At 41.5% G+C, this 20,822-nt stretch overlaps 1 protein-coding gene across 1 annotated transcript; it reads right to left on the bottom strand.

The window, feature by feature from the left end:
- Nucleotides 1-7,259: 7,259 nt before the first annotated feature.
- fbxl18 (F-box and leucine-rich repeat protein 18) lies at nt 7,260-19,430 on the bottom strand. The gene is made up of 9 exons (XM_088342232.1): nt 19,296-19,430; nt 17,795-17,994; nt 16,749-17,098; nt 15,895-16,030; nt 15,446-15,715; nt 13,354-13,777; nt 9,567-9,951; nt 7,809-8,027; nt 7,260-7,731 (listed from the first exon to the last, which is right to left on the bottom strand). Exons 2-9 carry the CDS (start codon nt 17,969-17,971, stop codon nt 7,575-7,577), a joined length of 2,118 nt encoding a protein of 705 aa, XP_088198358.1. The 5' UTR covers nt 17,972-17,994; nt 19,296-19,430; the 3' UTR covers nt 7,260-7,574.
- Nucleotides 19,431-20,822: the final 1,392 nt, after the last annotated feature.

The following is a 20,822-nucleotide window of genomic DNA, read 5'->3' on the forward strand; positions in this document are numbered from 1 at the left end:
AGAGCGGAAATTGCCGTACACAAAGCTGAGGTGAACCATGGTCCAACCCTCGTGCACGAGCCACCTCAGACTTCGAGCCCACAGTATGTCTCTCTAACGGACGTTATTAGTATGTTGGAGAAAGTTCTGATACGTGTTACCTCGAACCAGTTTCAAGAGAGAGGGGGAGCTCCAACCAGGCGACCTGGAGCCAGAATAAATGGTTTCACTGCCAAGCCATGTATCATTTGCAAAGAAGTCGAACACAGTGCTCTCTCTCATTGCCGAGACAAAAACCTTTGCTTTCACTGCCATGCCCCAGGGCATTCTCGACGTGATTGTCCAGTGACGAAAGTTGTCCCGCTGCCTCAGGGAAACTAACTGATCTGCGCTTAGGGGAGAACAGTGCAGATCAACTGAGTATACCTCCCACCACTAATGTGAAGCCTGACATGCAAGACAATAAATCAATTTATGAGTTGTATAGCAACAAGATACCTCCATCGAAGAAGCTGATCTTTCAGGGGTTTCAGAGAATAGCGGAGACTGACGAACTGTTTTACACACCTGTACTTGTGCAAGAAGGCCCCACTTTCAGAGCGCTGTTGGACAGCGGGTCGATGGCTTGTACAGTAAGTGAGGACACAGCTAAGTACCTCCTGCAGCAATTCCCTGATATGATGAGTTACACGGCCGATGATTATGTCATTGTAGGCTGCGGTGGACACCAAGTTTCTCCCAGAGATATGTACGACATTCACGTCACAGTTTACGGGTGCCAAATGATAATACCAGTAATGGTGGTGCCAGGCCAGACAGAACAGATGATCCTTGGCAGCAATGCCATCAAATATATTTTGACTCAATTGAAAAGTACTGATGGCTATTGGAGATTAGTTTCCACTCCTGACAACGGTCTGTCCGATAACCACAGTCAATTCCTGTCAATGCTTTCCAACACAGAGAGATGGAGAGGTGATTGCATTCCAGACAAGGTAGGGACAGTAAAGATCAAGAGTTGCGTGACGCTGAATCCACGGACCGAGTACGTTATTTGGGGCAAGTTACCTGAGTTGGACGGGGCATCAGCGGGCAGCACAGTGGTCGTTGAGCCAACCCAATCTAAGGCTGCGCCCAGACAAGTCCTTGTCGGACGAGTTGTTACTCCACTCTGGGGAGATGGATGGGTGCCTGTTAAAGTCTTTAATCCCACGGACAGAGTTGTGGTGCTGAGAAGAAACAGGAAAATTGCAGATGTGTCTCCTTGTATCGCAGCGGAAGACCTGCCCAATGCAGAGGAGGTCAAGTGCAACGTGCAGAGTGTACAGAGCAAAGAGGTCCGACCCAGGTCAGAAGAGGACATGATGCGTGCATTGGAAGCTCTGGGACTGCAAGACATTGACCTGAAGTCATGTGAGGTTTCGCTGCAGTGTAAAGACAAGCTCCTTCATATCATCGAACAATTCGAGTCAATCTTTTCTCGCCATAAGATGGACTGTGGAGAGGCCAAAGAGTTTGTACATCGTATCCACCTTGTTGATGATAAGCCGTTCCGTCTACCCTACAGACGTATACCACCAAGTCAGTATGAAAAACTGAGGACGACTCTGAACGAGATGGAAGAGAAAGGAATTATTCAGAAGTCGACTAGCGACTATGCATCTGCGCTTGTTCTCATATGGAAGCGGAATGGAGAACTAAGGGTATGTACTGATTTCAGAAGGCTTAATGCAAGAACCATAAAGGATGCCTACCCACTACCGCATCAAGCTGATGCTTTGGCCGCACTTGGGGGAAATGCCTTTTTCTCCACAATGGATCTGACGTCAGGCTACTACAATGTCCCCTTGCACCCTGACGACAAAAAGTACACGGCATTCTCCTCACCATTCGGCCTTCACGAGTACAACCGGCTCCCTCAGGGACTTTGCAACAGCCCAGCAACATTTATGAGGATGATGATGTCAATATTTGGTGATCAGAATTTCATGAGCCTATTATGTTACCTCGACGATCTGATGGTGTTTGCCCCCACAGAGGAAGTTGCACTCCAACGCCTGCAGATGGTGTTTACTCGCCTTAAGGAACACAACCTCAAGCTCGCACCCAAAAAGTGTTTTTTCCTCAGACGGACTGTGAAATTTCTTGGGCATGTCATCAGTGAGGATGGAATTCGGACTGACCCCGAGAAAGTGAGAGCGATAAATGACGTACAAGTCACTGATCTAATGGAGTCGGATGGCAAGTCGCCATGCCCTAGTAAAATCAGATCTTTTCTAGGCATGGTGATGTATTTCCAAAGCTTCATTGAAGCATGTTCTGCGAAGGCAAAACCTCTGTTCAGGCTCACATCTGAATCTGGTGACAAGCATAAGCGCAAGAGAGCCCGCAAGAAAGGTCAAGTGAAGCTGACGCCTGCAGATTGGTCCGATGCATGCCAGAACGCCTTTGAAACACTGAAGCACGACCTCGTGACAGGTGTCACTCTGGCCCACCCAGATTTTGATGCGCCGTTTATTCTGGCTGTCGACGCATCCTTTGATGGGATTGGAGCAGTCCTGTCACAGCTGCCACCTGGTGGAAAAGTAGCCAGACCAGTCGCCTTTGCAAGTAAGACGCTCTCTCGCTCCCAGCTCAACTACCCTGCACACAGGCTCGAATTTCTTGCCTTGAAATGGGCGGTATGTGATAAATTCAGCCATTGGTTGAAAGGAAGACACTTTACCACGTGGACCGACAATAACCCACTTACATACATTTTGACCAAACCAAGACTTGATGCGTGTGAACAGCGGTGGGTAGCGAAGCTAGCTGCATACAATTTTGACCTGAAGTACATTCCCGGACCAAAGAACATCGTAGCCGACGCTCTGAGCCGTGAGCCATTTGTACGGTCATGTGTGGGTCATCGCCTTGTTACCGAGCCCTATACTTCGCTCTTGGACCAAGTCAACAGGGTGAACAACAGTACTGTGCAAGAGGTGTTCAGAGTATCCAACAATTGTCACGCTGTTGTAGACGAGAGTGCTGGGACATCAGACGAGTCAGTAAAAAGGGCAATTCCATCAGGCTCCAATGGTTCTGTGACATCAGAAGAGGTTGCTGCTGTCTTCAGTGCTCAGTCCACTGGTGGCGTGGGTCAAGTGATGGGAACAGACGCCAACTTCAATCTTCTGCAGAAGGGAGATCAGTCAACGGCACTCCCACAGAGTCAGCTTGTTGGTTTACAAGAACAGGACAACACAATAAGCAGGACCATGTACTTTGTGCATAGACACAAGAGACCTACCAGGCGTGAGAGAGCTGTCGAGTCGCCTAGTGTGATGAAACTACTGAAGCATTGGAGCAGACTCACCATACAGAATGGCATGCTCTACAAAATAAGGAAAGATCCTCACATGGCCAAGAAAATCTTCCAGTTTGTGGTGCCTGATTCATTGAAACAGAAAGTCCTTCAAGGTTTACATGACTCAGCAGGTCACCAAGGCCAGAACCGTACTTTGTCTCTGGTGCGGCAACGATTCTTCTGGAATGGCATGGAACGTGATGTTGTGAATTATGTCAAATCCTGTCAGCGCTGTGTAGTAGGGAAAACACCGGAACCACACAACCGTGCACCACTCAAGAACATAGTCACCTCTGAGCCTATGGAGTTGGTCTGTATAGACTTTTGGACTGCTGAGCAAGAGAACAAGTCTGTAGATGTCCTGGTCGTAACTGATCATTTCTCCAAGATGGCGCACGCCTTCCCTTGCAGGAATCAAACCGCCAAACAAGTTGCTCGCCGTCTGTGGCAGGATTTCTTCCTTGTCTATGGTTTCCCACGGCGTATCCACTCTGATCAGGGAGCTAATTTTGAGAGCAAACTGATCAAAGAGCTTCTAGAGATGGCAGGGGTGCAGAAATCCCATACCACTCCGTACCACCCCATGGGAAATGGCATCGCAGAACGATTCAACCGAACATTGGGAGATATGATCAGAACCCTTCCCCCTCAGCCCAAAGCAAAGTGGCCACAAATGCTGCAGCAGCTCACATTCTGCTATAACTGCACAGAGCATGAGACAACAGGGTTTGCACCGTTTTACCTAGTGTTTGGTAGGATCCCTCGTCTCCCTGTCGATGTCATGTTTCAACATGCTAATACCAATGATGCTGTTGTCAGCTACTCTGACTTTGTACGCCATCTGAAGAAAGATCTACATGAAGCTGCTCAGATTGTACAGAGGAATACTCTCAGAGAACAGACTCGTCATGCCAAGCTGTACAACCGTAGGGCCAAAGGATCACCTCTCGTCGTGGGAGACCGGGTGTTGATCGCCAACAGAGGTGTCCCGGGGAAACGCAAAGTTGCAGACAAGTGGGAGTCAACCCCGTATGAAGTCATATCAGTCAAGCCTGATCTCAATGTCTACAGAGTCAAGGATTGTCTGACGGGCAAAGAGAAGGTAGTTCACAGGAATTTGCTGCTCTCTGTTAGCTTCTTGCCCTGTGAGGATGATCTGGCCAGCGAATCTGAACACTCAGAGTCTGACGCTGCTATGCATGGAAGTGATGTATGCCCTGATTTACCTGACGCGGTTGAAGACAGTGATGTCCGTACAGTAAACTGGGTGATACAGGCAGGTGAAGAGCAAGTTCATCCAGAGGTAGAGGATAACTCACTAGACAGCAGATCTGATGCCCAGTCCGACTCTCGCAGTGTTGATACATCCAGCCGAGGAAGTCAGCACATCCCCGAACAAGATGTTGACCATACTTCAAGTGACAATACGGAAAGCCCATCACAGTGCTCTGAAAACATGATCCCTTTGGGTATGGGTCTCCCAGACGAGACCCCATTGAACACTGACCATCTGGACGCAGACTCCCCTGATACTGACTGTTTAGACTTGACTGCCCCAGACCTTCAAGCTCAGGTTATTTGTGCTCAACCTAACCGTTATGGTCTTAGGGTCCGCCAGTCCATCAGGCCTCCTAGTCGTCTTATTTGTCAGATGAATGACCATGTGGTAGGTGACAATCATCTGTCCGCAATATCTGCAAGTTCCTAGTTTAAGTTCAGTAGAGATGCACTTTCAGTTTGAGTAACAAAGCTTGAGTAAGAAACAAGAATTGTGCCTATGTGAGCACTTACAACTACAGGAACAATGTTTGATATTTCAGAGATGTAACAGGCATCTTTGAGTCTGTGCTTAGTTAGGAGTTTGCTCGCCTCCTTTCTTTTCACACTCCTTTTTGGGAGAGTTTTAGAACTGACATGCACTTCAGTTTGTTCCTTGTAATACTGTACCAGTTTTCGTGTCCTCTTTTTCATCAGTATTTGCCTTTTTGGCATGTGATTTTTTTTCTTTTTAGTGTAGCACTCCCATATTTAGCAGAATTTCAGGGGGGTGTATGTAACGGGTGTAATAATAACTTTTATTTTATTGAAATTCCTGCTAAAATATGTGTATAGTTTTTGGTAAATGTCCTGCAATGCTGAGTCCAACAGTGCCATCTGCTGGTATGGGGTGGGGTTTGGTTTTGGCTTCTAACATGTGACCAGGAGGCGGGGTTTTGTCAGTTTAACCAGAGTACTACAAAGGTAAGACATATCTTTTGGTGCTCCACAAAATAAGTTAATTTTAAACATTATAACCCCAGCTGACAAATCTCTCACCATGCATAGTAATGTGATTGATATTGTCAAGCTGTTTTGATTTATTTTCGTTTTGTTTCTGTTTTACTAAATATTAATTCCCCTTGTAGAGATCAAAGAGATCAAACCCAGCAGAAAAAAGCTAATGTTGTGACTCATCCATTTGCAGGTAAATTGTACCCATTTTTATACTCATTATTGTTTTTATTCCTATTTTTTCATATACATTAAAAAAGGATGATGTTGGTTAAAATTCAGAGTAAAGAAAAACATGTTGAATTCATTGTAAACGTTAAAAATCCACTATACGATCTCTTGTTAAAAGTATCTTGTTAAAATGCAAAGATTTATAAATGTATTGTGATATTCTAAAATGTATTTTCTGTAAAGTGAAAAGACAGCTCTTTGATATGCTTTGTTGTCAGTTTAACCAGAGTACTACAAAGAGATCAAACCCAGCAGAAAAAAGCTAATGTTGTGACTCATCCATTTGCAGAACTGTAATAATAAAAACCTCATCATCCAGTCCAGCGTGAATGTGGATCTTTGGTGGGACACGTACAACGCGGTTACATTTATTTTTCATTTCATACGATTATGTCTTAGTTCTGTGTTTTCTCCTTTGAGTGTGTGTGTGTGTGTGTGTGTGTTCGTTCCAAAGCTTTGATGGCTTATAATCCTTCCTGTGGCCATCTACTGCCATTCCTAGCTGTGTGGATGAACTTCCCTCAGGTCCCTTTCCTCACATTGTTAGTCTGTGCCTTGCCATAATTGTATTTACGTTATTTTTATTACTAGTGTGTCTGTATATTTGGTGTTTGAGGTTGTCGGTGGAGAATGAGGGGATTTTTTTTTCCTTATAGAACACAGAATGTTTTTATATAGTACCTTCAGTGTCAATTCATTACCTGAGAAATTATTTACAAATACATTTTGTTTAGATTTGTGTAATTTCACAGTAATTATTTTGTTCAAATAAATATATTTTAAGTGGGCTATTATTTAAAAAGCCATTTTATGCTGAATTATTTTGCACAAAAATTAATTACACGATGGATGGCATCTAATTTGGAGGGGGCTTGTTTTGTTCTATACAGTGGAACCACATTTTTAGGATTGTTTTTATTGAAAGTAATCTAAAACATGGTGGTTTTTAAAAAATCTCTGTTTTCTTTTTGTAATGAGGAGCAAACTGGCTTTCAATTTTGGATAATTAACTTTATTTCAAACAGAGGTAACCAATTTGGGTGCGGCAAGTGCACTCACCAAACGTAGGTATTCTAAGCACCCCAATTTTAGGGGATCTTTGTATTAAATCATTAGGGAAGTTAGGTTGAATTCAAGCCTTAAGTTTGAAAAATTAATGATTTTTAGTGTTCATCTTATACCAAGAAAAACCGCAACCAGAGGATGAAGGTGCTGTATCGAATTCAGATCAGGACGATTCTCTTGCTAATGGTAAACATGAAAACCAGTACTACCGGTTTTATGTGGGAGAGCAAACCCCTACCCCCAAAAAATGACATAGAGAGGGATGAGCACCACCAAGCTGTTCCTGCCCAAGAGACATCACAGGAACATGTGCCTTGACCACCCAGGTGGTTAAGAGCTCTGTGAAGTGTGAATAACCTCAAACTCATACATTAAAAAAAATATTTTATTGTAATTGTAGGTCCAATATATGTCTGTAAACAAATACATCATTTAATTTGGCACAAAACAGTGGCTTTCAACCTGCTCTTCCACACCACAAATTAAAAAAAAAAAAGTAAAAATGGAACATTTGCAGAAACCTATATCAAATCTCACTTTAACCAAATCTAACTCAGTTTAAGGCATAACAAGATATGTTAAAAAAAAAAAAAAACAAAAAAAAAAAACGAAATGAAACAAAAGTCTTTTTGAGGGTCGATGTATCAACAGCACCAATAACGTTTGGAGTATTGCCTTAATGTCACCATGGTGACAAACGCGGTGGTTGTGCAACATGACTCTGAAATAATGTAGTGCCATCTAAAAGGGTGAGTGGGATTTCTCTGATGATAGAAGGTAGATCTTCATGCTGTATTGGGTAAATGACCACAGAGAGGCCTGGACGCTCCAAGTAAAACCTGCAAGATAAATGCGCATGAAGATTTTAAGGAAAAGATTATGTCACTCAGTCTAAGTGCTATACTTTGAAGCTGACCTGTCAAAAATAGTTTTCTGCAGATTCCGACAGGCCACTAATGTGCCTCCTGTGAACATATGGCACAAGACCACGTGGCTGCAGCGTTCCACAAACAACTCGGCCGCCGCGGCCTCAAAAGAACCGTTTCGTGAGATGAGACAGAAGCGTTGTAAGAAGGAGCAGCAAGCGAGGGCATCGAAGAAGGACGTGTTGGCATTCAAGTAGGGCTGCTCTAACCTGAACATAGACAATATTCACAATAAATGTAACACAATAAAAAAAAATGATCAGAGGAAAAAAAAACACACATTCAAGAGGTGCCCCAAAGTAATAGAAGCAATCAGAGCTGTGTTTTTTTAAAAATAATCTTTTGGGGGGACAGCACATTTGAAATTTGGGTTCAAAGAACCACAAAGAGTTTAAAACATTAAAAAAAGATGCGTGTCACATTAGTGTGGTAAACTGTATCTTGGTTATAATGTATTCATTTATTTATTGCAAATTTTGTTCCAACCTAGTTTCACACATTACTTGGGCCAAGTCAAGTATTCGAGTGAAAGGTATGGCAACTGCAAATGAAACAAGGAAAGCAATGGGAGGTCTGGCTCCAAGTCCTTTTTGGAGATCTTGGCCCTCTTCCAAAACAAGAATACTTCCACCACCACTTGGCCTGCTGCCTCCTTGACCGTCATCTTTTCTTTAATTTGGAAGTGAGAGGATTGTATGAAGGTGTGGTGTTACCAACAGCAATGTATGGCTCAGAGGCAAGGGATTTGAGAGTAAATGAGCGTGGGGTTTAACGTCTCTAAAATGAGATGTTTGCGTATCATATGTGGAGTGGCACGACTGGATAGGTTAAGGAATGAGGGGAAAAAAGGAGAAGAACTGGCGTGGTGAAATAGCTTGCTGAGAGGATTCAGGAAAATATTCAGAGATTGTTTGGACATATGGAAAGAATGGAAGAAGGCAGTTTGACTATAAGAGTATGTTATGCAAAACTGGTGGGAAATAGAATAAGAGGAAGGCCGAAATATGGTTGGATGAATGGGTTTAAATGTGCTCTGGACGTGAGGTCGGTTAATTTAACAGATGCATGAGTTTGTGCTAGGGATAAATATGAATGGCAAAGGATAGTTAAGAATGACTGATAGACGCGTATGATGCGGAGGGGGGTAAACCAGTCTATGCTTTTGGACCTCTATGCCGATGGTTGCATGGCACGGCAACTCACCCCTTGTTGTGCTGTGGGTTTAATGTTCAGTGTCAGGTTGGAAAGAGCAAAGGGGAATGAATGTTTGGCGAATGTGAGTGTGCTCTTGTCCTTAGCCACCTCCCACTAGGGGGATATTGCTTTGGTAGGTAGGGCAGGGTAGGTAGGTAAAGAAAGTGAGAGAACCGACTTAGCTCTTCCCTAAATGAGGGCAGCTGTTCTCCCATAATCAGCAGGGGCAATTTATAAATTCTTAAGTTGACTAGACATTTGTGTGTCTGTCTGCGAAGGATGCGCTTAGATAGCAACTTTCAAATTGCTAAGGGGAGTAATTTTAAGTAACAGAAGTTTTTATGCAATATCATCTGAGGATGAACCACCTACAGTACTTTAAAATGAAATGTCAAGCAACTTTGTTGGCATTTTCAGACATTTTTAGGACAAGTTTGTTAGTGGTAGCCCCTGAAGAAATGCCAAAAAGTGCCAAATATGGCAGTTTTCAAGAATGAGTTGCTGACTTGACGTTTTTTTAAGCAATAACAATTTTTGGGTGTCATCCACTTTACCTGAGTTCCTGTAGCTGTGAGCAGCTTTTCAGCGCCTCTAGCAACGAGGAATTATAGTTCATGATTTTTAGCGTGCCGATGTTGGCGAGCGACAACACCCGCAGGTCTTTGCACTGTGAGGCTAAATGAGCCAGCCCAGTGCCCCTAAGGACCCCGGGCAGGCCAGCCAGTGTCAAGCGGCGTAACCGCTTGAACCCCCCTAGTGCTGCCAGGTGGGCGTCCCCAACGCCTCGGGCCCACGCACACATGCCGCGGGGCTCCACGCTCGCCCGGGTGCAGGGCTCAAGGCGAGGCAGCGCTGAGACAAATCCCGGACCGATGAGCTCCAGGGTCTCGAGGGAGAGGCATCCGGCAGCCAGCTTGTTGATTCCTGACGTGGTTTCCCCTGGAGGTGGGTAAAGTAGACAAAGATTTTATTTTAATCATAACTACAATAATCCTACAAACGCCTACAGTTGTAAAATTAAATACAGTTGTCAGCGAAAATAACACTCCAAGTTTACCGTATTCTCCGGACTATAAGGCACACCCAAAAAACCCAAATCGGCCTTAGATTTGAAAGTGCACTCAAAAATCTAGTTCACTTTACATCTCGGAAGTGAATGAAATGGCAGCCATTAATACAAACATTATTTTGAGGTGACACAACTGGATTTCATTTACCTATGAGGGGCATGACAGAAAATAATTGAGAAGCACTAGTTTAATGAAATAGTTTAATATGCTGTTCCTTATATACTGGACTGTCTCAGAAAATTAGAATATTGTGATAAAGTTATTTTCTGCAATGCAATTAAAAAAACAAAAATGTCATACATTCTGGATTCATTACACATCAACTGAACTATTTCAAGCCTTTTATTATTTGAATATTGCTGATTTTGGCTTACAGCTGAAAAAAACTCAAAAATCCTATCTCAAAATATTAGAATACTTCCTCAGACCAAGTAAAAAAAATAATTTTATAACAGCAAAACTAAATAAAATATTTGAAAATGTCCATTGATGCACTCAGTACTTGGTTGGGAATCCTTTTGCACGGATTACTGCATCAATCCGGCGTGGCATGGAGGCAATCAGCCTGTGGCATTGCTGAGGTGTTATTGATGCCCAGAATGCTTCGATAGCGGCCTTCAGCTCATTTGCATTTGTAGGTCTGGTGTCTTTCATCTTCTTCTTAACTATACCCCACAAATTCTCGATGGGGTTCAGGTCAGGGGAATTAGCAGGCCAATCAAGGACAGTGATGCCATGGTCAGTGCACCAGTTACTGGTGGTTTTGGCACTGTGGCCAGGTGCCAGATCATGCTGGAAAATGAAATACTCATCTCCATATAGCTTTTCAGCAGATGGAAGCATGTAGTGCTCTAAAATCTCTTGGTACACAGTTGCATTTACTCTGGACTTGATGAAACACAGTGGACCAACACCAGCAGCTGACATGGCTCCCCAAACCATTGCTGACTGTGGGAACTTCACACTGGATTTCAAGCAACTTGGATTTTGCTCTTCTCCAGCCTTTCTACAGACTCTGGCGCCTTGACTTCCAAATGAAATGCAAAACTTGCTTTCGTCTGAAAAGAGGACTTTGGACCACTCTGCAACTGTCCAGTGCTTCTTCATAGCCCAAGTCAGACGCTTCTTCCGTTGTCTTGAGTTCAGAAGTGGCTTGACCATGGGAATACGGCTATTGTAGGCCATTTCCCGGACACGTCTGTGAACTGTGGCTTTTGATACCTGGACTCCAGCTTCAGCCCACTGTCTTTGAAGCTCCCTCAAATTCTGGAAGCGGCTCTTCTTCACAATTTTGTTAAGGCTGCGGTCATCTCTCTTGGTTGTGCAGCGTTTCCGGACACATTTTTCCCTTCCAACAGACTTTTTGTGGATATGCTTCGAAACTGCACTCTGTGAACAGCCTGCTCTTTGAGAAATTTCTTTTTGTGTCTTACCCTCCTGATGGAGGGTATCAATGATGGACCTCTGGACAGCAGTCAGATCAGCAGTGATTTAGTTTACTGAACCAAGCTGAGTGTTTTTAAGGCTCAGGAAACCCTCGCAAAGTGTTTCGAGTTAATTAGATGATTCAGGTGATTAGTTGAATAGCCTACTTGTATACTTTTTCGTGATATTCTAATATTTTGAGATAGGATTTTCGAGTTTTCTTAAGCTGTAAGCCAAATTCAGCAATATTAAAATAATAAAAGGCTTGAAATAGTTCAGTTCATGTGTAATGAATCCAGAATGTATGACATTTGTTTTTTTAATTGCATTACAGAAAATAAAGAACTTTATCACAATATTCTAATTTTCTGAGACAGTCCAGTACCTGAAAATACAGTGGATAAAACTGCAAATGCATAGTTGCAATTAAATGACACTGCAAATGTTTTGCCTTTGAGAAACAGAGTGGTCTTTGAGTGTCCTTTTGACGTTAAGCTGTTAATTCTTTGTTGCTAAAAGGAAACAAAAGCGAAGTGCAGAACTTCAACAGCATTCCAGACGCTAACTTTCAAATATCCATTGCAAATCCTGTTTTTCTGTTACTAAGGATGTAATAGTCCGAAAATATGAAACTGTGATTGTGATTACTTGAAGATTTTTGTTAACCGTAATGTTTTATGCAAAATAAGGTATTCTTGTTTGAATTGTTGTTAAATAATATTGCATAAAGTAACTGTTCTGCCTTTGAGAAACATAGGGTGGTCTTCGAGTGCCCTGTTGTGGTTAACATGTTAATTGTGTTGCTGAAATTAATTTGAGTGTTTTAAACACGTGTGATTGTGTTAAATAATGTTCTACGAAATAGATTTTAATTTAAATATATATATTTTTTATGCAACCCTAGCTCTTAATGTAGTTTTTTTTCTAAGCACCGTATAGTCCAGTGTGCCATATATATTAACATTACTGTATATCACAAATGACAATTTTTTGGGGGGTTGGGGGACACTTTGTAGTGCAGAAAATACGGTAATGCGTGTCGACGTACACTTAAGTTCAAAAAACAAAAAGCCTCTAAGAACCAATTGAGTTGGTCATTTCAGGATAACTTAACAATATTTTTGTGAGCGTATAACAGCCAAAGTTTTACCATTCAATGGAGAATGTTTTTAATTGCACACAATAGTGTATTTCGAGCTGGAATTTTTTCAAATGTACAGTAATTAAAATGTCTTTTTTTGGGCTGATGCAGTCTTATACTTGTCTTTTTTATATTCATCCAAAGTTGGGTTGGATTAACCCAAAAATGGAAAATACCAAGGCCCTGTCCTAATAAGAAAATCAAACGAACAGTATTATTTGACCATTAGATCTGATTTTCATATGAATTCATGTTTTTTTTATTTTCAGATCTTATTTTGTGCTGGGAATTAAAAATGTATATACAGTATATTTGAAAACAGTGAAATGTTTCTATACCAATTTCTTTGTGGGAAAAACAAATTTGGCCCAACCTCACCCAGGCCCTAGCTTTGGCGGCCCCCAGGTAAATTAAATTAGAGATCCCTATTTTATACAGAACAGTGCTGCACTGTGCTATTTTGCATAAAAATATATATTTTTTCATTATTCTCTTTTTTCATTTATTAAAGCCATTCTGGAGCGGTTTATTAGAAGTGCATAATGGTAATTCTGATACTATAAATGAAAAAGTTTATTTCACATACAAATGAATCGAAAGACGTTATGTTTTGTTAAAGCTCTTTAAGGCAATTGATTTGTATCCCCCAAATTGACTTCAGTTGATGTGACAGCATAAATATAACACTTTCCTAAACATACCAACCTTGGGTCAGTGTTTCAGACCCAACTTTGTAGTTCTGGACTCCCACTCGTGGGAGTTTCTTTAAGCCCTGTAGAAGTAAGGGAGACGAGTTCTGTGGGACATTCAGATGCGACTCCATGCCATCTGAAATGGCGCATGCCGGTAAGGTGAGCGAGCGAAGGTGCCGGAGTTGAGCCAGGCTGACGCACAGATGGGGCGCAGCTGACGGTAGGGTAGCATCGTGCTGGTGATGGTAGTGAGTGTGCATCAGGTTCAAGTTGCGTAGACGAGCGCAGGAAGAAGCGAGTCTGTTCATGTTGGCAGGGAGAAGTTGATCTTCAGAACTGCGGCAGTCCGAATACGGCACGTGGTTGATACCGCTCAAATTGAGACTCAGCAGCCTAGAGGCATCTCGCACACCACCTTCCAGCAAAGACTGGAAAACCTTGCGAGTAAGAAGGTACATGTAAATTGCGTTGCGCTTCTCATAGATAACAATTTATATCAACACACAAATAAGAGCCGACTTGTAAGCCTGGGGATTTTGTCAAGAAAAGTTTTCTCAAGATTATTTTTGCTGTCCTATTTCGGAAAGACAGCTTTATTATTACAATCTCTGCTTACATTAGCATAGGCAGAGTTTAACTTTAGTTTAACAGCTAAAACGGGGTTGGGCAAACCTTTTGCGTCGCGGGCCACATTGATTTAAAATGGCACCAAAAAGGAAAAAAAATAGCTGATTGATGTAGTTAATTTTCTGTTAACGCAGAAAGTCTACATTTGATACCTTGGTAATCGATGAGGAAAATCGATATCTTAAGCCAATCTCTTTTTCATTGTTTGCATTTACCTGCACGAGTGTGTTTCTATTTTTTTATAAGGAGCCATTTCACTCAATTGATTTCGAAACACACAAAATAAGTCTACCTTCAACTATACTAATACAGTAGTACGTAAGTCTCTTTGAAGAAATCCAATACTGAATTTAGTACTACTCTTGTTTTGACTTTCACCATTTAATAATCCAGGGGTGTCCAACAGCAATAACCATGACAAGGGTTTGACACGCTTTAATTAATAATTTTCTCCAATCAAGAAAACAATATGTGGCATTAAGTTAAGTAAGTAGTGAAGCGGTGCAACAAGCCCATGAGAATGCCGAAAATTTCGAAAACACTTTTTGAAAAAGAAATGAGTTTTTATCAAGAATTAATAACATTTGCACTTAAAGCTGACTTTGCTACAGCACTGCTGTATGCTGCTTCAGCATATTTCCTTTGAAACACACTGTCCCCTTAATCAAAAAGGGCTGGTGTGAAATCTATCATTTTATAGCTAATAAGATTTACAATAGTTTCACACTATTTTGGAAGGATTTACTTTTCGGAATACAGGACTCTTAGATATATAAATCAAAGCCAAAAGAAATCTTGACTGTCAATAATATCATTATAGCTAAGTTTACAGGTAGGAAAATCCTTCATCGCTTTTAAATGTGAAGTAAACAGCACTTATTGTCTAAAAAGCTTTAACAGAAATAATGCAATTAAAGCTAACAATATCTGTAAACATTATGGTATTTATAAATAACATATCTGTTAGCCCTCTGGCATGTTTATTTATATTTATTGTAATTTGGATTGTCTGTAGTTTGTTCAAAATGTTAACGCAACATTGCTGTGGAATATCTGTACGCAAGTATATATGAGGTCAGTTCAATATAACATTAAAAGTAAAAAAAAAAAAAAGTTTGCTTTGAAACTTGGCACCCAATAGATGTTTCGGAATTCAGAAATAAAATTAAATGCTCTTTAAAACACATTCAAAAAATTAAAGACATTTTTGCCATTATATAATAAGTTCAATGTGTTAAAACCTCCCTCATAACGTTGCTGCTATTTGAAAAAGACACATCTCTATTTTGGGGCTTTTTAAAATGTTTTTGTACTTCTTTCAATGTAAATATTCAATTCACACCCAAAAAAACGACAACAACAAATTGAGTCTTTTTAAAATAGCAGGGAAAACAAGGTCAATTCAAGTTGTAGGTTGAAGGTACCCATTAATACTATTTTTGGGTGGTATTTGTTATTTAAATTTGTACAGGGCTAACCTGGGGCCAGAGGGCAGGACAGCGGCTGAAGCTTAAATGCCGGGGACTGTTCCCCTCTAGTGCCTGCTTCAGTGACGAAGGGTCTAGCCAAGATCGAGGCAATTGCAGGGCTTCTAAGTCCCCATGGAGGCCTAAGCTCTTGGCTAGCGAGGGGGCAGCGGGCCAGCGGGCAGGGTTAGGGCCAGGGACAGACACCAGGAAAACACGAAGGCGTTCCGGAACGTGAACGCTGAAGACAGCCAAGTAGAGCAGAAGTAATGTCTGGTTCACCTGAAAACAGAAAAAGACGAGATTTTAGTCGTATGGTTGCCAACTAGTCTTGTTGTTAATTTATATAAATAAATATGTAAGAACTTGTGTAACAAAACTCTATACATTGAGATATTTTGGCGTCATTACTTTTAATAAGCAATCATTACAGTCAAAATACTCATGGTTTTAAAATTGACCTCTCCTGGTGCCAGTCGGGCGCTGAACTCTTCAAGCTGCTCATAATGCGGCACACTGCTTTGTCCCACCATCAGGTGGCAGCTGACACCGAAACCGTCTCTGGTCACATCCGCAATGTCAAATTGCAGCATCAACCTGAAAACATACAAATGCATCGTATAACACTCACCGGCATGGGATAAGCCATTTTGAAAATGTTAGAATTGATAGAACCTGGATGTTTATTTTTATTAACCAACTTCTGACATGTTAAAAAGTATCATTCCGTTGAGAGTACACTATACATTTAATGTAGCTTGACTGAATGTATAACCAACCAGTTCAGGGTGTCCCAACCAGTTAAGGGCGTCCCTGCCCACAGCCCAAAGATAGTTAGGCTGGGCTCCAGCACCCCCGCAACCCTACTGAGGATATGCGGTGCAGATAATGGATTTATTGGTGGATGTATAGCGCCTTAGTTTGCACTCCACCTTGCTCCACTATGCTCGCCAACTCGTGTGACGTCACTGGCTCCGCAAGATGCTAAGTCACTCATACATCGCAAAACGATTCGAATTAATCTGTTTCCAACGCTTTTGATCATCGATTTTAATCGATTTTATCGAGTCATTGTTGCAGCCCTAAACATAATTTTTACGAAGTCAGCGATCGTGGAGCCCTGCTTAGCCCGAACCAAACCCAAACTAATGATTGACATACCAGACACAAATATTGGTTCAGGCTTTGGCTGAAGAGTTTGCCTATACATATGGCATTGCACATGCCGCAGGATGATCACAATTTAACTACTGTAGCTACAGAAATGACAACCAGAAGATTGTTTTCAAAGGGACAACATCATAGTGTTCCTTACTTGCGTAACTGGGTGCAGCAGGGTACCACGCCGTAGCTGGGCGTTAGCAGCGTCTGCCGCAGCTCATCCAGGCGGCTCAATTGGTCCACGGCATCTCCGGATAGTTTTCCGGCATCGAAGCCCGGCTGCACGTCAAATGCCAGCGAGCGCAGCATAGGAAGAGAGGCCACGAGTCGAGAAAGGCGGGGCACTGTCAGCCGGCACCCACTCACATCCAGACACGCCACGGCTTTGCAGCGTCCCACCCAGTCCAACACAGCGCTACTTAGCCAGTAAACACCGTTGAGGCTGAGGGAGTGCACGTGAGTAGACAACTGCCGCAGCGTGTGGCGTACTTTCTGGTCATCCATCTGCTCAAGAGGGACAGCAAAGATTAGAAAAGATGGTCAGATACCTCCTTCAAACTGAATAAGTGAATTGAAAATAACAGTAACAGAGGCTGTTTTCATACTTTTTTCTCAAGGTGATACACGCTTTTTTGGCCAAATTCAAGCACCTTTTAAGGATTTTCAAAGCCAATTTTCTATTGTCTCTAGAACCATTAAGAGAATAAATCTGGTGTGAATTATGCATTTTTGCAGATCCACAAATACTGCATTTTATTTGCAAATGACATATGCAATTCTTAATCTTGCGTGTGCATTTATCAAGAGACAATCAAAATGGCCCATATTCCTGCACTAAAAGAAGATTGGATTTGGCTGCTTGCAGTGGTCGGGACCTGCGTGCACATGCACACACAAATTGAGATTTATAGGACGATACAATACAAACTTAAAAACATTTCCATTAAAAACAAACGGAAGAAAATATGCAAGGCGAAACCACCAGATAGCAGTGTCAGCATCATTTTTAAGCAGACTTGTTGAGAAATATGGCAACAAATTTAAGCATTAACAGCACTTCACCCAACATTCAAGCACATTTCAATGCTTGAAAACACATCATTAAAATTGAAGCATCTTTTGGACACCTGTACGAAGCATGTTGCCTGTGGTCGCTAACTGAATGAGCAGCACCATGTATGCTGATGCGCGTGTGCGTACCATGTATTCTTCAGATAGGCATACGTGTGCCAGCAGGCTCTTGTCGCAACAGAGCGTCTGCAGCCTCTGGCAGACAGGCGCCACATTGGCGAGCAGCTCACACACAGGGACATGGCGCAGAATGCACAGAAGGATCTCATCAGAAAGGTCGGATATGCCAACTGCTTCTGCCGCCATCACATGTCCTTTCTCAGCTTGGTCTGCAATAACACACATATATATATATATATATATATATCAGTGTCATTATGGATTGTCAACATTTGTGGACTCTTAAGTGACATGAAGTAAGAGAATTAGCAATTATATGTGAGCTAAATAAACACAATTTACATTTTGGTGGCTACATTAAAAAAAAGCATAGGTTGTTTTGCATTTTATATTTTTTAAAATGGCATAGAAATGACACCTTAACCCTCCTGTTGTCATTATTTTCTAGATATATCCTGTGTTCGACGGATCGAAATGACCCGTTGTCGCTAAACCCACAATGTAAGCAGATTAATTGAAATTTAAACAACAAATTTCATATTCCTTGAAAGAAACAAGCTGTACTTTCCAAAAAGTCCATTATAGTTCCCTCTCCTTAATTGTATTTCTATAGCTAAAGGAAAAAAATGTGTGAAAACGTTTTGGACAGATTTGTTTCTTAATTCAAATGGCTAAAATGTATTTTTTCCCTCCTGTGAGCAATTAAAGACAATCGAAACGGTGCAATACGATACAAAAAAATAAATTGTAAAAACCCATTCATCTGATTAGCAAATGTAGCGCAGTATGCAAGTGCACGGCCTTTACAGATATGTCTCACACCTGCAGAGCATATTATGTGTTATACAGTCCTTTTTTGGAGGACAGAAGTGACATCTTTCTCGCCCTAGGCGTGAAAGTGGCTGTGGTATCTGGATCCTCACATTATTCAGGAGCTCTGCATTCTGAATAACTCTCACGACTACCGTTGAGGCTTCTATGCAGCTTACATACTTACTTATTTTAATTAGTAGAGTTACGAGTGTACTTCCCTCGCTGCTTCTGAAACCTCTCCCATTGCTCTTCTTATGAGATCTCCAGGTCAGGTTGATCTCTCTCCAGATCAAAAGTATTGCAGGAGGAAAAATTACCCATGTTCAAGACATACGAGCGATGGTTGTTTAATATTCTTATATAATTAGGGAATCCTTGAGACTACATATAACTCAATAAGCTTAAAATGGATGGATTGGTTAACAGATAATACATTGCGCAGAATAAGGATAAGAAAATAGACATGCAGTATATTTAAGTCATAATATTGCAACATAAACATAAGCGGAACACAAACCAATATGTAAGATTGTGTTTTTTTCCATTCCCTCTTGAATTTGAGGTTGACGAGCACCTTGCATTTAGCAGTTAGCAATTACTTGCTAATGCAAGTCAGTGCTGCTGCTAATCTATTAATCATTCTTCATGATGGACGTGGTGATATTTTGACAATTTCAATATCAAAATTGCTGCTCACCTTAGACACCATAGGTGCTAATTGTCAGGTGTCTGTTGGCTGAGTTAACATGCTTGCACCCTTGCTGAGTCTCCTCACTGTATTTTTTCGAGCCTAAGAAAGGACATCTGAACGATGGACGGAAGGATTTGTGTGTTGCACCCCGTGGTGACACTCATCACAGGCCACAACAGTCGAATTTCGATGAGTCGATCGGTCGATGACCACAAATTGAAAACTCAAAATTGAGGATTTCAATTAGCTCCAAAAAGGATTATGTTCAGTATTTGATTCAAAACTACTTCAGTCGGGTTTTTGTTCAGAATGTGATTTGAAACTACACAAAAGAGCATCAGGGTGGTTGAAATTTTGTAAAATGAAGGTAAAATATAATGTATTTTCAACCTAATTGAACAGACTCGTACCTTCAACCTCAGTGTATTCATCTCATCTCATTAGCCTTACCGCTTATCCTCAGTAGGGTCGCGGGGCTGCTGGAGCCCATCCCAGCAATCATCGGGCAGTGGGCAGGGGACACCCTGAACTGGTTGCCAGCCAGTCACATACAACCAGAAATTTATGTTTTTGGAAATCAACAACAAAAACAATTATTTCTTAGTTCTTTCCCCACTTGCAATCAATCAATCAATCAATCAATCAATCTCTCTCTCTCTCGCTCTCTCTCTCTCTCTCTCTCTCTCTCTCTTCTCTCTCTCTCTCTCTCTCTCTCTATGTATATATACACATAGAATATTTTACTACCTTATGATTCTAGATTTTAAATCACCGTGGAAAAACTATTTTGAACTAAAACTTTGAATAGAACATCATACAATATGCATTGCTCACATGGGCTTTTATATTTTTTTGAACATAACACTTTGTGGCAGTGACATATTAATAGCCCTGTGAAGATCCAGTATGCCACTATCCTGCAGAAGTCGCCAGTCACTGGATAATCACCTTGATCAACTACTTACCAGCTCAGTAGCCTAGATGGTAAGGCGCCCGCTTTGAGACTGGGAGGTCGGTGGTTCGCGCCTCGGCCGAGTCATTCCTAAGACTTAAAAAGTGGTCGGCGGCGCCCTCTGTTGGCTGCGGCTGCATCGGCTCGCTACAACGGGTCAGGTGTAATCGACATTTCGTTCTGTGTACATTGTTACACAGAATGACAATACAAGGAAATTATTATTATTATTATTATTATTTGCAGCTTCATCACACAAATAAATCATTAAAAAGATTATGCATTGTGATTTCTGGATTTTTCTTTTTAGTTTATTTCTCTCACAGTGGACATGCACCTACGATGAAAATTTCAGGCCCCTCCATGATTTCTAAGTGGGAGATATAGCAAGGTCGCAGGGTGTCCATATACTTAGTTTTTCACTGTAATATATATATATATATATATATGTATATATATATATATATATATATATATATATATATATATATATATATATGTGTGTGTGTAACCGCGGTGTACGTGTCCCACCAAAGATCCACATTCACGCTGGACTGGATGATGAGGTTTTTATTATTACA

The sequence above is a fragment of the Urocampus carinirostris genome, chromosome 8 (assembly GCF_059441175.1).
Source record: "Urocampus carinirostris isolate Australia breed hairy pipefish chromosome 8, RoL_Ucar_1.0, whole genome shotgun sequence".
Lineage (NCBI taxonomy): Eukaryota > Metazoa > Chordata > Actinopteri > Syngnathiformes > Syngnathidae > Urocampus > Urocampus carinirostris.

What these genes read in the sequence shown, in the direction of transcription:
- fbxl18 (XM_088342232.1), bottom strand. Translation starts at nt 17,971, where the DNA reads ATGGCGGCAGAAGCAGTTGGCATATCCGACCTTTCTGATGAGATCCTT. An exon ending in TGCTGCACCCAGTTACGCAA is followed by an intron (nt 16,031 to 16,748) that starts GTAAGGAACACT and finishes GTATGTTTTCAG; the next exon opens with GTTGATGCTGCAATTTGACA. An exon ending in GTCTGAAACACTGACCCAAG is followed by an intron (nt 9,952 to 13,353) that starts GTTGGTATGTTT and finishes ACCCACCTCCAG; the next exon opens with GGGAAACCACGTCAGGAATC.